This window comes from Amphiprion ocellaris, chromosome 15 (assembly GCF_022539595.1).
Source record: "Amphiprion ocellaris isolate individual 3 ecotype Okinawa chromosome 15, ASM2253959v1, whole genome shotgun sequence".
Taxonomy (NCBI): Eukaryota; Metazoa; Chordata; class Actinopteri; family Pomacentridae; genus Amphiprion; species Amphiprion ocellaris.
Window position 1 is genome coordinate 25,298,655 of NC_072780.1, and position 13,090 is coordinate 25,311,744.

The 13,090-nt window shown below is 39.5% G+C and overlaps 1 protein-coding gene across 1 annotated transcript in view; it reads right to left on the reverse strand.

Annotated features, from left to right (window-relative positions):
- The window catches only part of thsd7aa (thrombospondin, type I, domain containing 7Aa), a 201,930-nt gene that overhangs the window by 130,979 nt on the left and 57,861 nt on the right, over positions 1-13,090 (reverse strand). Inside the window, exon 2 of the mRNA XM_055018016.1 lies at positions 885-2,019. Within this exon, the coding sequence (XP_054873991.1) occupies positions 885-2,019 (1,135 nt within the window). The remainder of the gene's footprint in view (positions 1-884; positions 2,020-13,090) is intronic.

The following is a 13,090-nucleotide window of genomic DNA, read 5'->3' on the forward strand; positions in this document are numbered from 1 at the left end:
TTCTCATGGATGGACGGCACACGTTTATGGCGCATTCACATCGACTCATGTACATCGTAGGCTGCGAATCAGCTTGCATTTTCATTCTGCAGTTTGCACACAGCAAACTTCACGTCGTGCCCAAAGATTATTAGATTCCTGTTGTACAGTGTAGCAAGCTGTGAACTTACAAGATTGTTAAAATCGCACAGTGTGTAGAGGCTTTTAGATGTAACTCCCCATCATTGCATCCTCTTGAATATGCAGATCTGTGAAGTCCCTGCCTCTCTCTAAGCCCTCAGTCTATTCAGCTAGCTGCAGCTTGAGCACACAGCTCCCTTTGACTCCGCCCAAACACTGTAAAACTACTCTGCAGTACACAAGGCAAGTTGTAACACTGGAGTAACTCAGTCATACACTGTCGACCAAAAAATTATTCTGAAGATGAATAATGAGAAAGAAGTTATGGAATATGTAAGTTGACAGGATTGGTTCCTTAGGATTGTTACATATGAATCTGAGTGTGACTGATTTTGAGACTGTCAGCTGTACACTGCCCTGTCAAGGTAAAAATGCTACAACAAGGTCTTGACAGCTTATTTCACTCATGATGTGTTTTTCAGCATGTCGGAAACACCATGTGAACATGTTAACAAGGTAATGTAAAGTAACAAAAAAGAAAACAACTTGATTTGGATGGGGGTCTTCAAACCCATGATTATTGTTATTACTATAAAAATTTCCTAACCTAATTTTAATGCAAAACAAAATGTTTTCCTTAACCTAATGTAGCATGACAAAGTGATTTAGTTTGATGATTTTCTGTAATTGTTATGTTGTTGTTTTTTTTATTTATTAAAGATGGAACCATGAACATGGTAGACATTTATATTAATCATTGTTACCTGAGAGCTTCAGCATTCCCATTCTTATGCACACAGGTCACTTCTCTGGTCTGGTAACCAACTTGCACGTCCCAGAATTTTCCTCCTGGGCGGTTCAGACGATTTCTGTTCCTTTTCTTCTTAATAAGTTCTCTGGTCTCAGGATCCTTTGCCTTGCCCCTCTCCCTTAACCTCTCTCTGACTTTCCCTCTCATTTTTTCTCTTTTCTCCTTGTTTTTGGCCTTTTTCTGTCGTTTGGGCCGATCCGCCTGTCGGGATGGCCTGTCTGGTTTCCTGTTTACCCTTCCCAGTTTTCTGTTGTGTGTAGTTGGTTTGTCACCATCTATAGACAGTTTATCATCCTCTTTGGACCATTTGCCTCCCTCTTTGGACTTTTTTTCCCCCTCTCTGGCCTGTTTTTCACTTCGTCTGGATGGTTTTTCACCCTCTCTGCCACCCTCTTTTGAAGGTTTGTCACTTTCCTTCAATCGTTTGTCACTCTCTCTGGGTGGTTCATCAGCTTGTCTGGCTTGCCTTGGCAGAGGGACAGAGCAGGGGCCCCAGGGTCCCACCCTGAGACTATAAAGGCTCTCCTCTCCTTCACAGGGACCTGGGTGGCATGTCTGAAATTCAGTCAGATTTGGGCAGGCTGCTCCTCCAAACAGTGGTGGAGCCAGAATGAAACGGATCCGGTTCTGTAAGCCCATCCCACATGTTTTAGAACAGGCTGTCCATGAGCTGAACTCAGACACCACACAGTCCCGAGGACATGGGATTAGGCAGGCCTGCTCTAACCGGGGTTTGGGCTCAAAGTATTCACAGATTGCATCTTCTGCAGGCACGCCATCTGCCTTCTGAACACAGCCCACTTCACGGGTCTGGATACCCTCCTCTCCCCGTGTGCATACAGCAGGACGTTGCACCCCAGCACTGCGCATCGACACAGGGACACACTGGTTCCAGGCACCCAGTTGCCAGTCGTACAGATCTTTGTGCCAGTCGCACACTCTGAAGCAACTCTGCTGGTTGTCTGGTCGTTCTGCTTGGTCGCAGTTGGTATGCAGGGTGGTCCAGCCTTCAGCATGGGCACACCATACCGCCCTGCTCTGGCTGCCTCCAGGGCCACACTCACTTCCCATACACCGGCCCCATGGACCTGTAAACAGTAAGTGAGAGGTCAGGGCAAGGTCAATGTTAGTGATTATAGTTTTTGCAGTGTAAAGTAATGGAGTGGTCAATATTCCCTTATTCTGAAGGATTTAATGCTAGTATAGTTCTGAGAACACAGAAACATAGCCAACATTACCAATACAGAAATCAAAAGCTGTTCGACAAGCCGAATATCCTGGTTGGCTTAGTTTATTTCTAGAGAATTCAAAGGTAAACAGTACCCAGACTCTCCACTGTGAACATCCATCACAATTTTATATAGCCCACATGGTTCACCTTTGACCTACAATGTTGCCTGTGCAGTAGGAAGCATTCACTTTCAGTTTTACCACCAAGTATTCTGATGAGAGTCATCTGGTTAAACTTCTGGTGTGTTAGCTACTCTGTGTGACTGCTAGTATGCTGTGCCTCATAGAGTTTTATTTCCATTCCCAGATCATAACCAGTAGCCCACGAAGACCCAAGTGGCATAAAACCACAATTTTTTTTTTACAGCTATTGTTGGCAGCCCTTAAGCAAAGCAACTGCTCAAGCAGAAGTACTCAGTGGTCATAAGTCATAAATACAAAGCTCCACTGAGAATGCATAGATCTGTATGACTAGGAGAGCATGGCCATAATGAATTCAAGTTCCTTCCCCTAAAACTGATTTGTGGGTATCAAAGTTACATATTAAATTTTTTTTCTATTAAAATAATCTTTCTGCTTTTAAATGGCTTAGATGTTACTCTATACCACAGGTGTTAAACTCTGACCTGCGGACCAAATTTGGCTCACAATGTAATTATATTTGGCCCGTGAGGCAATACCAAATAACTACTAGAAGTGGCCTGCCGGTATTATATAGCGCATGTACCACTATTACTACAAATCCCAGAATGCTATGCTGGTGTTTTGGCGAGTCAATCAGGACAAGACCTATGGACAAGACCCATAAACACTGGCCGTTTCTCAACATGCGTACTTGTCCGTACTTGCATTCTCACGTATTCGTGAAACATCATCAGTCGGAGACCAAGTACTGTTCCAATTCAAAGTACACATCTGATCAAGAACGAATGAAATACAAGTATTTTTGGGAATACTACTGTTATTATGACACAAAATGTAGTTTTCAGATTATTTCAGGCAAGAAAGTAGTTGTATAAACGTCAAATCTGTGGTCAATTTATCAAGATAAAGATATGAGCGTCCAGGCTAGATGGCTATGACCGAACAGTCAGCCTCACTGTAGCCGTCGAGAGCAGCCTTGTCTCGGCAAGACTTTTGAAATCTGCCACTGGCTCTGACGGTTCTATGGTGGTTAAATTGGGATATTAGTGGTTTTACGTTTATCTAAAGGTCACACTTTGGCCTTACAGTGTATTTTTTTTTACTGTTTCGAGAAAAATCGGTTTGAAGGAAGTTAATGTTCATAATTTTATTACTCCGCCAAGGAACAACGGAGTTCTGTTACGATCGGCGTACATTTGTCTGTCTGTCTGTCTGTCTGTCTGTCACTCAAAAATGGGCAAACGGATTTGAATGAAATTTTCAGGAAATGTTAGAAATGACACAAGTACCAAGTGATTAGATTTTGGCAGTGATGCGTCTTATAATCTGGATCCACAGCTTTGTTAAGGATTTCCCATTGCCAGATATAGCTGCCTGCACAGCGTCGCTGTAACCGTGACTTGAACACTATGTCAGTTACCTGCTGATGATCACATGATTGCGATCCTACAACAAAATGACCAGGATTTATCAGTTGGAAATTATACAAGGAACAAATGACTAAACTGTGGGGTGTTTCTGAGTCCCATCAATTCCTGCCGCCCACTACATATTTATGTCATGCAATGTAGCAAACCCCAGCCAGACATGTTAAGTTCAGCCATCAGCCTTATTTTGAACACAAATTCACCTTTTTGTCCTTCACTCATTTCTTCACTATAAGAGCTTGTTCCCATTGCAGTTAGGTGCTTATAAATTTATACCCATCTGTTGCTAGACAGCAACACTGTGGAACCGTTTTCTTTCATCTTTATGTGAATTTTCGGACTTTTCGGCAGCGTCTGCGTCATGTCAAGAAACAGATAAACATTTCCTGTGCCACTGGAATGGTGACAAAATAAAAGCCTGCAACATTAAAAATATGTCTTCGAAATAAAAGCATGGAGGGAACTGTTATTTTAACACTAGCAAAACAAAGGCTTGCCAAAAGTGATGAACTGAATAGACCTATATGAGTAATTTACACACAATTTGGTATCCATACATAATATGCACATGCATAACACATGCCTGTGCTCAGCGCAGGGTCATTTTTTATTAAAGATTTCATCCGTCGGAAATGATACGTCAACTGAACAGCCTTGGAGGAGTACTGCACTCTCTAAGTGCTTTTCTAGTATTGTTAATGTTTTACTCGGTCGCTGACTGTGTAATAATAAGAACAGATATAAATTAAAATATAGAATACCATGTATTTTCAAGTTTTGTTTCTGAGTCTTTTCACGACTAAAAATATATATTTTTTGTTCTAATCTTTATAGTTCTTTATATTTGTTTTTAGGGCTCAATTTAATTAAATAGAATTAAAAATGATGATAAAAAAGTTAAGAACAAAAATAAAACATTAGTTTTAATGCTTTACAAAAGCATTTTTTTCTGTTTTCATTTTTACAATAAATTTTTGCCATGGGAAGAGGATAAACCTTGTCCGAAGAAGAAAAAGCCGTGATTATTCAACATGGAAAACTACATTCCACTTATCAACAAATAAGCAAACAAACATAAAGTGTGTTATTAGTAATTTATTGGATAAAAAAGAAAATTATAATAGTTTAAAACCCACAGGTAGACCAAATAAAATTGGAGAAAAACATATTTAAAATGAATCATTGATCTTGCTAAGAGAAAATTAACCACTGCAATGAAAATAAAAACTAAGTTAGGAAGAGCACAAGGTCTATTCAAAGAATTTTGACCATTGAAGATGGGTTAAAATACACCAAAATGTGCGGAAAACACCAAGCATAAAATTTCTAGAACTGAATAGGATGAAAAAAACTGGATTTACAGAAGAAATCGTGATAGCCCTGGTGGTTTTAAATTGGCATCATATCGATACTGAAAAACAATTTTTTAGCAAGAGGTAGCTAGGTTATGGGAGCGTTATGCTCTGGGGGGCTTTTTATGGAAAAAAATAAAATCTGTTCAGAATTTCTTGATGAAACAGCAAATTCAGAATCTTATATAAAACTTGTGAAAAAACATTGGGCCACTTATTTATTCTAAAAATGAAAAATTAATCTACCAATAAGACAACGCACCATGCCACAAATTGCAGAAGACCACAGAATACTTTGAAAAGAGTGATGTCATGGACTGTATATTGTATAGGTTCATTGTTATATTTGGAGGAAGATTTTTTTCAATAAATCAATTTCAATCAATCAATGTTGGCCCGCGATTTTGTCCAAGTTTTAAATTTTGGCCCACTTTGTTTTTGAGTTTGACACCTCTGCTCTATACTATTGCTTCCTTTAGAAAAACCCTACACCTCGCTCACACTGCAGCTCCTGCTCAGTCACAACTCTGTTCAAACACTGCAAAACTGCTCTAGGCTACAAAATGGTCAGTTGTAGTATTGGAGCAATTCAGCCATATATGCTGGAAACAGAATGTGTTTATGAAGAACAATGATGTATATTCAATATTACAAATAAAAATGTTATATGGACATGTTCTCAAGGTAAAAACAAACAAACAAAAAACTTTGATTTACCAAAGAATTTGGACAATAAATTGTATAATTCTGGAATGTTTTCTACCAAAGGGGCTGGTAAGAGTGGAACAGAATTAGAAGAGGGATTTTTAAAGTGTTACTGTTTCATGGTCAGCATTTCACATATCATTCCAGCAGAAACCATTTAGTTCCAGTCATTAGCAGCTGATGGCAAAAAGGCCATCAAAACAAGCTTCCTTAGTATTCTACAGAGAAAAGGATATTATTTGTATTCTGAAATGACAACACGCCTGCCTTTCTTTGGCAGTACTGAAAACCCTAGTGCTTCCTAGTACAATAATAATGCCCTGATAAATACACACTTACTTTGAAATCACTGTCTTTCAATACTGTGATTGCATGCACTTTCACTGGATTTATGAGAAAGCAATTATAGATTGAAGCGAACATCTACTTTCAGCACAAAAGCCCTATTAGGGAACAGCAGATGCAGAGCCAGCGCAGCTGAAACTTCAATCAATGAGGCAGCAACATAAAAATTAGCTTATGTGAGGAATGGTGTTGCCTTGTACATCGTTACAATAGTGGGAACCTTGCTAGTTTCACACTTGGCACCAGTCACACTCAGAATTCCAGCAGCTAAATCAGAAATGATGAGAAATTTAATTTTAATGCAACTGTAGCTCAACTGACAACATAAGTAGTCAACACATTCCAATTCATCTCCAAGATAATCTGTAAAACAGAGAGTTATTGACCTGGTTTAGCTACAGAGAGCATAATCAGGCAGCCTGTTGAAGAGAAACCCTGGATGATTATCTTATCACAGTTCAGACGTGGCTTATTTTTTTCCATCAAAAACAGCCAGCTTCTGATGGACTGACTCCATGATTTAGCCTGATTTACAGTAAACAAGAGTGTTAATGCCAAAATATCTTTGGATTTTTCTCTTTTCAATGGCTACAGAACTGCAGAATGTGATAACCAACCCAATATATCTCTATCAGTGATTTGTTGAGGGGGGAACTAAACTTAACCAATTAATTACAGCTGTGAGAGTGTATAGACATGTGATATGGGATGGATGGAAAATAATGATGAATTGCAATGTTTCCTGTGTAAAGGTTTAGATAAAGGAAAAATCAGAAGATCAAAGATTTCTTATCAAGGACAGAGATGTGTGTACAAAATCCTCTGGCAAACTAATGAATTGGGTTATTGAAAGGGTTGCATCAACACATTGCTTTGAAGTGTTCCCAAAAAGTTCATAAAAACCACCTTTGCAATGTAAATTTATGTGGGATGGTGTCAGATCAACAGCAATCGAAGTAGTCATGGAAAAAAATCTGAGCTGTAACTGTCTATCAATAGACACTACATTAATTTATTGTGCTCTGAGTATAAAGTCAAAGGCTGTGTTAAGTAATGTTTATGGCCTCACTAAAGAAAGCCGAAATATAGTATTGAAAATGTCAACGGAAGGACCAGCACTCTGAATTAGCCAACAGCTGCAGGCAGAGGGTCTGGATCAATACAAATCAATAGAGGTAGCAAGAAATTGCCCCAAACACAAGAGACAGCTGCAGTCACACATCTGACATCTTTCACTAACAATGATTATTGCAAATTTCCCCTTGTGGGACTAATAAAGGATATTCTATTCTATAATCCTTCTTTTCTGGAAAAGAGGAAATACACCACAGGAAGAAAAGATTTTCAGCTGACAAACACTGCTCATTCAGTGTAGTATTTATTGTAGTATATGTGCCAGTGACAACATAGATAGATCAGTGAGAAAAAAGAGATAAGTGATAAGAAACAGTGGTAAATTGATTTAGTAATTAAGAATGTAAGACAAAAGGCTACATGCTGTGAGGCTAAAGTAGTCATCTGTGCTGGGGTTTTCACCCATATCGAGCTCTCTAAGGAGGCCAGCTTGTTCATGGCCATAAAGCACTGGCTCCCCATCAGGCAGTATTGTGCCATGCAGGTGTTCACCGTAATTTATGAACATGCCAATGAATGACACAGTTAGCTCTGATGATAAGCACTGGAACTAAAGGACAGAGTTTGGGTTCTCATTGGCCTACATCCTATAACCCACTGAGAGCAGCCAGGAGGCACTTCGCCTACAAGGCTGATACTCCAGGAGAGATGTCACACATCTGATCACATGCACTTTCCATTTTAATTGTATTTCCAGTATCATACTAATTAAAGTAAAACAAAAATCTATTCACTGCAAACGTGGTTTGTCTTAGTGAAATACTCGCTTCCTCACGTTTCAAGCAAATGCACCAAACTAACACAAACTGGACCAGTTTGTCCACTGGAAGCAAAGAGATCAAACTCTAAAAAAAAAAAAAAACACTCCACGATTCTCTTAAAAAGAAAGCAAACAAGCACACTCCTAATTGTCAGAGTAACGAAGAGTTTAGTTCCTAATGTAATTACTGAATGTACATTTTTAAATCCTGACTTTCCTTACTGAAAGTCATCACATCACTAAGGAATGTGTTTTTGTCTGTCGCTGTATCATTCAGAACATCATTACAATGTCAGTCTTCAAGTTGGAATTCCAAGTCAGAGATATTGGTTTTCTGACTACTAGGATAGTTCTTCTCTGACTAGAAGAACTATTTAAGAGGCAACAAGCCAGTGCCAAAAATGACTGCAGAGTATAATTAAGGTATATTTCTGCCTGTGGCCATGCGCCTGCCTTTAAGAAATGAGTGATAGTGACAGATTAGAGGTTATTTTCTATTCACTGGTGGTCTGTCCTTGCAACATGTGTGGCTTTGTCTTTATTACAAGTTGATTTGCAATGCATTTTATATATTGGATTAGTTTCCTATTAATAATATACACTATATTGTCAAAAGTATTTGCTCACCCATCCAAATAATCAGAATCAGGTGTTCCAATCACTTCCATGGCCACAGGTGTATAAAATCAAACATCTAGGCATGCAGACTGCTTTTACAAACATTTGTGAAAGAATGGGTCGCTCTCAGGAGTTCAGTGAATTCCAGCATGGAACTGTGATAGGATGCCACCTGTGCAACAAATCCAGTCGTGACATTTCCTCGCTCCTAAATATTCCACAGTCAACTGTCAGCTGTATTATAAGAAAGTGGAAGTGTGTGAGAACGACAGCAACTCAGCCAGGAAGTGGTAGGCCACGTAAACTGACAGGAGCGGGGTCAGCAGATGCTGAGGCACATAGTGCGAAGAGGTGGCCAACTTTCTGCAGAGTCAATCGCTACAGACCTTCAAACTTCATGTGGCCTTCAGATTAGCTCAAGAACAGTGCTTCAGCAGAGAGCTTCATGGAATGGGTTTCCATGGCCGAGCAGCTGCATCCAAGCCATACATCACCAAGTGCAATGCAAAGCGTCGGATTCAGTGGTGTAAAGCAGCCGCCACTAGACTCTAGAGCAGTGGAGATGCGTTCTCTGGAGTGACGAATCGTGCTTCTCCATCTGGCAATCTGATGGAGCCTCAGGCAGGAAATCTGGTGATTTTATTGTCCTTGTGTACCTCCCTCAACACTAACACTGTACCTTTAGCCTGATGTAAGCGAAAACTATAAAATTCAGGTTCAAGTTATCTGAACTTGTGCTCTTGCTTATTTGAAGTTTGTTGATGATGTCTGTTAATTTTGTTTTAACAGTTTTAATAGTAATTTTTTTGTTTATTTTAACATGTATAGAGTTTTGATAGAAGCTCATCAGTAAAAAGTATAGATCTCACCTGTCACACCATTGACACGCAAAGTAAGCACAAATTATTTATATAGCACCTTTCACAGATGCAAAATTGCACAGTGCTTTACAACATTAGCGAAACAAAAATAAAAACAAAATAATAATAAAAGCTGCAAGCAGCGTTGGTCAGGTCCTTGCACCTTTGCTGGTCAGCAAATCCAAGCATGTTCACCAGGTGGGGCTGTGAGTGTATTTCGGCCTGTGGCCTTCTTGATGGCGAACTATCAAAGCTATCCACCTGGTGGCACTATCACTGTGACTGAATATTGGACTATGGAATTCATCAGGGCCGGAATCTGATCACACATGTAAATTTGGAGGCAGATTGGAGCATGTAAAGATAGTAAATTCATAAAAGCAGGGGGATAAAAAAAAGCAGCAAATAAATTGAGCAGCCAAAAGCAAACCAAAAGCCTATCTGAATAAAAACCTTTTCACCTGCTTCGTAAGAGCTTCACACAGGAGTCAACATGAAAGCACAGTCACCACAGAATTTGTACTTTGTTTGTGGGACAAGAAGTAATATTTGTTGGCCTGACCTGACAGTTCTATTTGTCGCATAAGTGTGAAGGAGGTCAGCAATATACTGGATTGTTTGCCATGCAAAGCCTGAAAGGTTAGCACCTGTATTTTAAAATGAAAACAAGAATTGATTGGGAGCCAGTGAAGAGAGGATAGGACTGGGCTGATATGGGATCTACAGTTAGTTCCTGTTAAAAGATGAGCAGCTGCATTTTGGACTGTTTAAAAGCAGTTTAGAGAGGACTTATTTAAACAGGTAAACACTGCAATACAGTAGATACTTTAGATACCATGGATTTTAATTTAGCTATGTTGCACAGATGGAAAAAATGGGAACGTGTTAGCTGGCTGTCTAGTGACAGAGACTGGTCAAGAATCACACCTAGGCTTCTAAGACAAGGTTTAACACAATCTCTTTATGGCCCAATGTGTTGCTTAATGGATGGTATCCGTTTTTCTGGGCAAATATAAGAGCTTCTGCAGACAGTCAGTTGCTCTCTTTGGGTTTGGATGAGTAATATAACTGAATGTCATCAGCATACAAATGATATGAGATTCCACTAAAACAGGTAATCATCTGACCAAGAGGCAGCAGATAAAGTAAGAGCAGTATTGAGCCCAGGATAAAACACTGTGGGATATCACAAGACATGAACTGGCCCACCAAAATAGACAACTTCCTGTGATAGAGGTAAGACAAGAACTAGTCCAAGGCAGTTCCTGAAACACCCACCAACTGTGTTAACCTATTTAACACTGTCAAAAGCAGAACTGAGGTCAAGAAGTACCACTAACGAGCATTTTCCATCATCTGCCACCATCAGAATGTCAATAGTGACTTTAGTAAGGGCTGATTCTATTGAATGCAGTTTACAAAAGCAAGATTGGAATGGGTCGTACATGCCGTATACGTCTAGAGCAACTGTAAGTTGCATGGTAACAACCTTCTCCAGAATTTTAGAGACAAATTGCAGTGTAGAGATAGAGACACTACTGGTCAAAGGTTTTAAAATGGCCTAATTATTCCAGTTTTCTAATGAAATTCAAGCAGTTCAAGTCCACTGAATAGCTTGAAAGGGTGCAAAGGTAAGTGGTGAACTGCCAGAGTTTAAATAAAAAGGTAACGTAATAAAAATAATGTACATTTCAGAGTTATACAAGAAATTCAGAAAACAAGAAACAGACTAACAACAAGACAAATTTCTGAGAGTCAACAGCTTGCGTGATAGGCAGCGCACAGGACAACAGCTTCAAGCACAGCTTAATAGTGGTCGTAGTAAGCAAGTCTCAGTTTCAACTGTGAAGAGAAGACTTGGAGTTTCAGGTTTGGCAGGTCAATTTGCAGCAAAAAAAGCATGTCCCTCTGATACCCTCAAAGAGTGATAAAAGGGATTTCCTGCATTATGAGACAGTGTCAGACCTGAATTGCACTTCAGTAGAATATCATGTTTGAATATATGAAGTTTAATAGTTTGATTGTGCAGCTATCAAAAATAACCAGCTACATTGATTGGTAACATAAAGACATTATGCAGGTTTAAGAGTTTTCTATCAGCATTCCTGTCTTGCATCATTTCCACTAGCAGCTTTTTACCGTCATAAATTTTTCTATTCCTCATTGTTTTCCATTAAAACAACCTGTTGACTGAAGCAGCTGAACACAATCGTTTCAGTTTAAGTAAAAAATGAGTCAAATGATGCGTTAAAGGACCTTTTTGTGTGGACCAGTTTGAAACAGAAAGACTGAATTCACAGAGAAAGCTGATAAACACCTTTGTGATATCTGTTATCTCTGACTGAGGTTTAACTTTTTGTCGAGCCGACTTCCACAAAGGCAGTCTGACTATGTTAAACTGGCTTCATAGTTCAACCCTCTGATCAGCTAAACCAACACCGTAAACACTAGAAAACATACGCCGGTTAAATAGAAACGTCCTCACAAATTTAAAATCCCCTTATAATTTATTGATTGAAGGTCAAGGTCCATATAGGATGAAGTCTGGGTCCTGACTCAGACCGTGGTCCACCAGTTAATCACCTGGGGTCCACAGCATAAACATACAAATCACTGTGAAGTCCATTTTCTTAAGTTTCGAATTCTCATTTACTTCTCTGCGTAGCTGCTGCTGCATCTCCCTGGAGCTGCCTGCAGCTCATTTGGATAAAGTAGACTTGATTTCTACTTTATGCAAGAGGAGTGTTTACAAGAAGGTTGCATAAGTATATATGACAATATAATGCTTTCTGTAATCAGTTCAAATCTCAAGTTTTAGCTCATGTTTGTTCTTTCAGCCTCTGTATTGAATAAACATTATTTGCGTCAGACTCTGAAGACTGAAGACTCTTTCTTGAAAACCTTTCTGAAGATTTTTGATCCAGAAGTGTTTTTTTTGACTACATGTATAACAAAGCAGCGTGATCATTGTTGGCCTGTAGCAGGAAGACTGAATCACAGCGTTTTCGCTGAAGTGTTTTCAGAATAAAAGAGAAAAAAAGCGACCCAGCTGCCATGTTGGTCTGACAGATCTATACCACACTGAAGCTGAAAGTACTGTCATGTGACCATGTAGTGGCCCGCAAGTGAATCCACCCACCAAGCCTGCAATTTTTTAGATGCGACGGGTTTCCATACAAGGAAAAATTGAATTTCTCACGTCGTGTCTGTGTAGTTTCTCATTCATCCAGGTCATGGTTATCCAAAGTTGTTTAAATCAATCCAACTGGACTTTAAGAAAGTTCCTTGAAGACGTTTCACCTCTCATCCAAGAGGCTTCTTCAGTTCTGAAGAATCCTGTCCTGAGGAATTGGCTGTTTTGTGTTGAGCCATTTGCTTGTTAAGTGGCTGTTTGGTTTCCCCTATGTAGAGATCTGAGCATTCCTCGCTGCATTTAACTGCATACACCAGGTTGCCCTTCTGACAGATCTCTACATAGGGGAAACCAAACAGCCACTTAACAAGCGAATAGCTCAACACAGAAGAGCCAATTCCTCAGGACAGGATTCGGTGGTCTTCCTTCACCTCAAGGAAGAGGGACACTC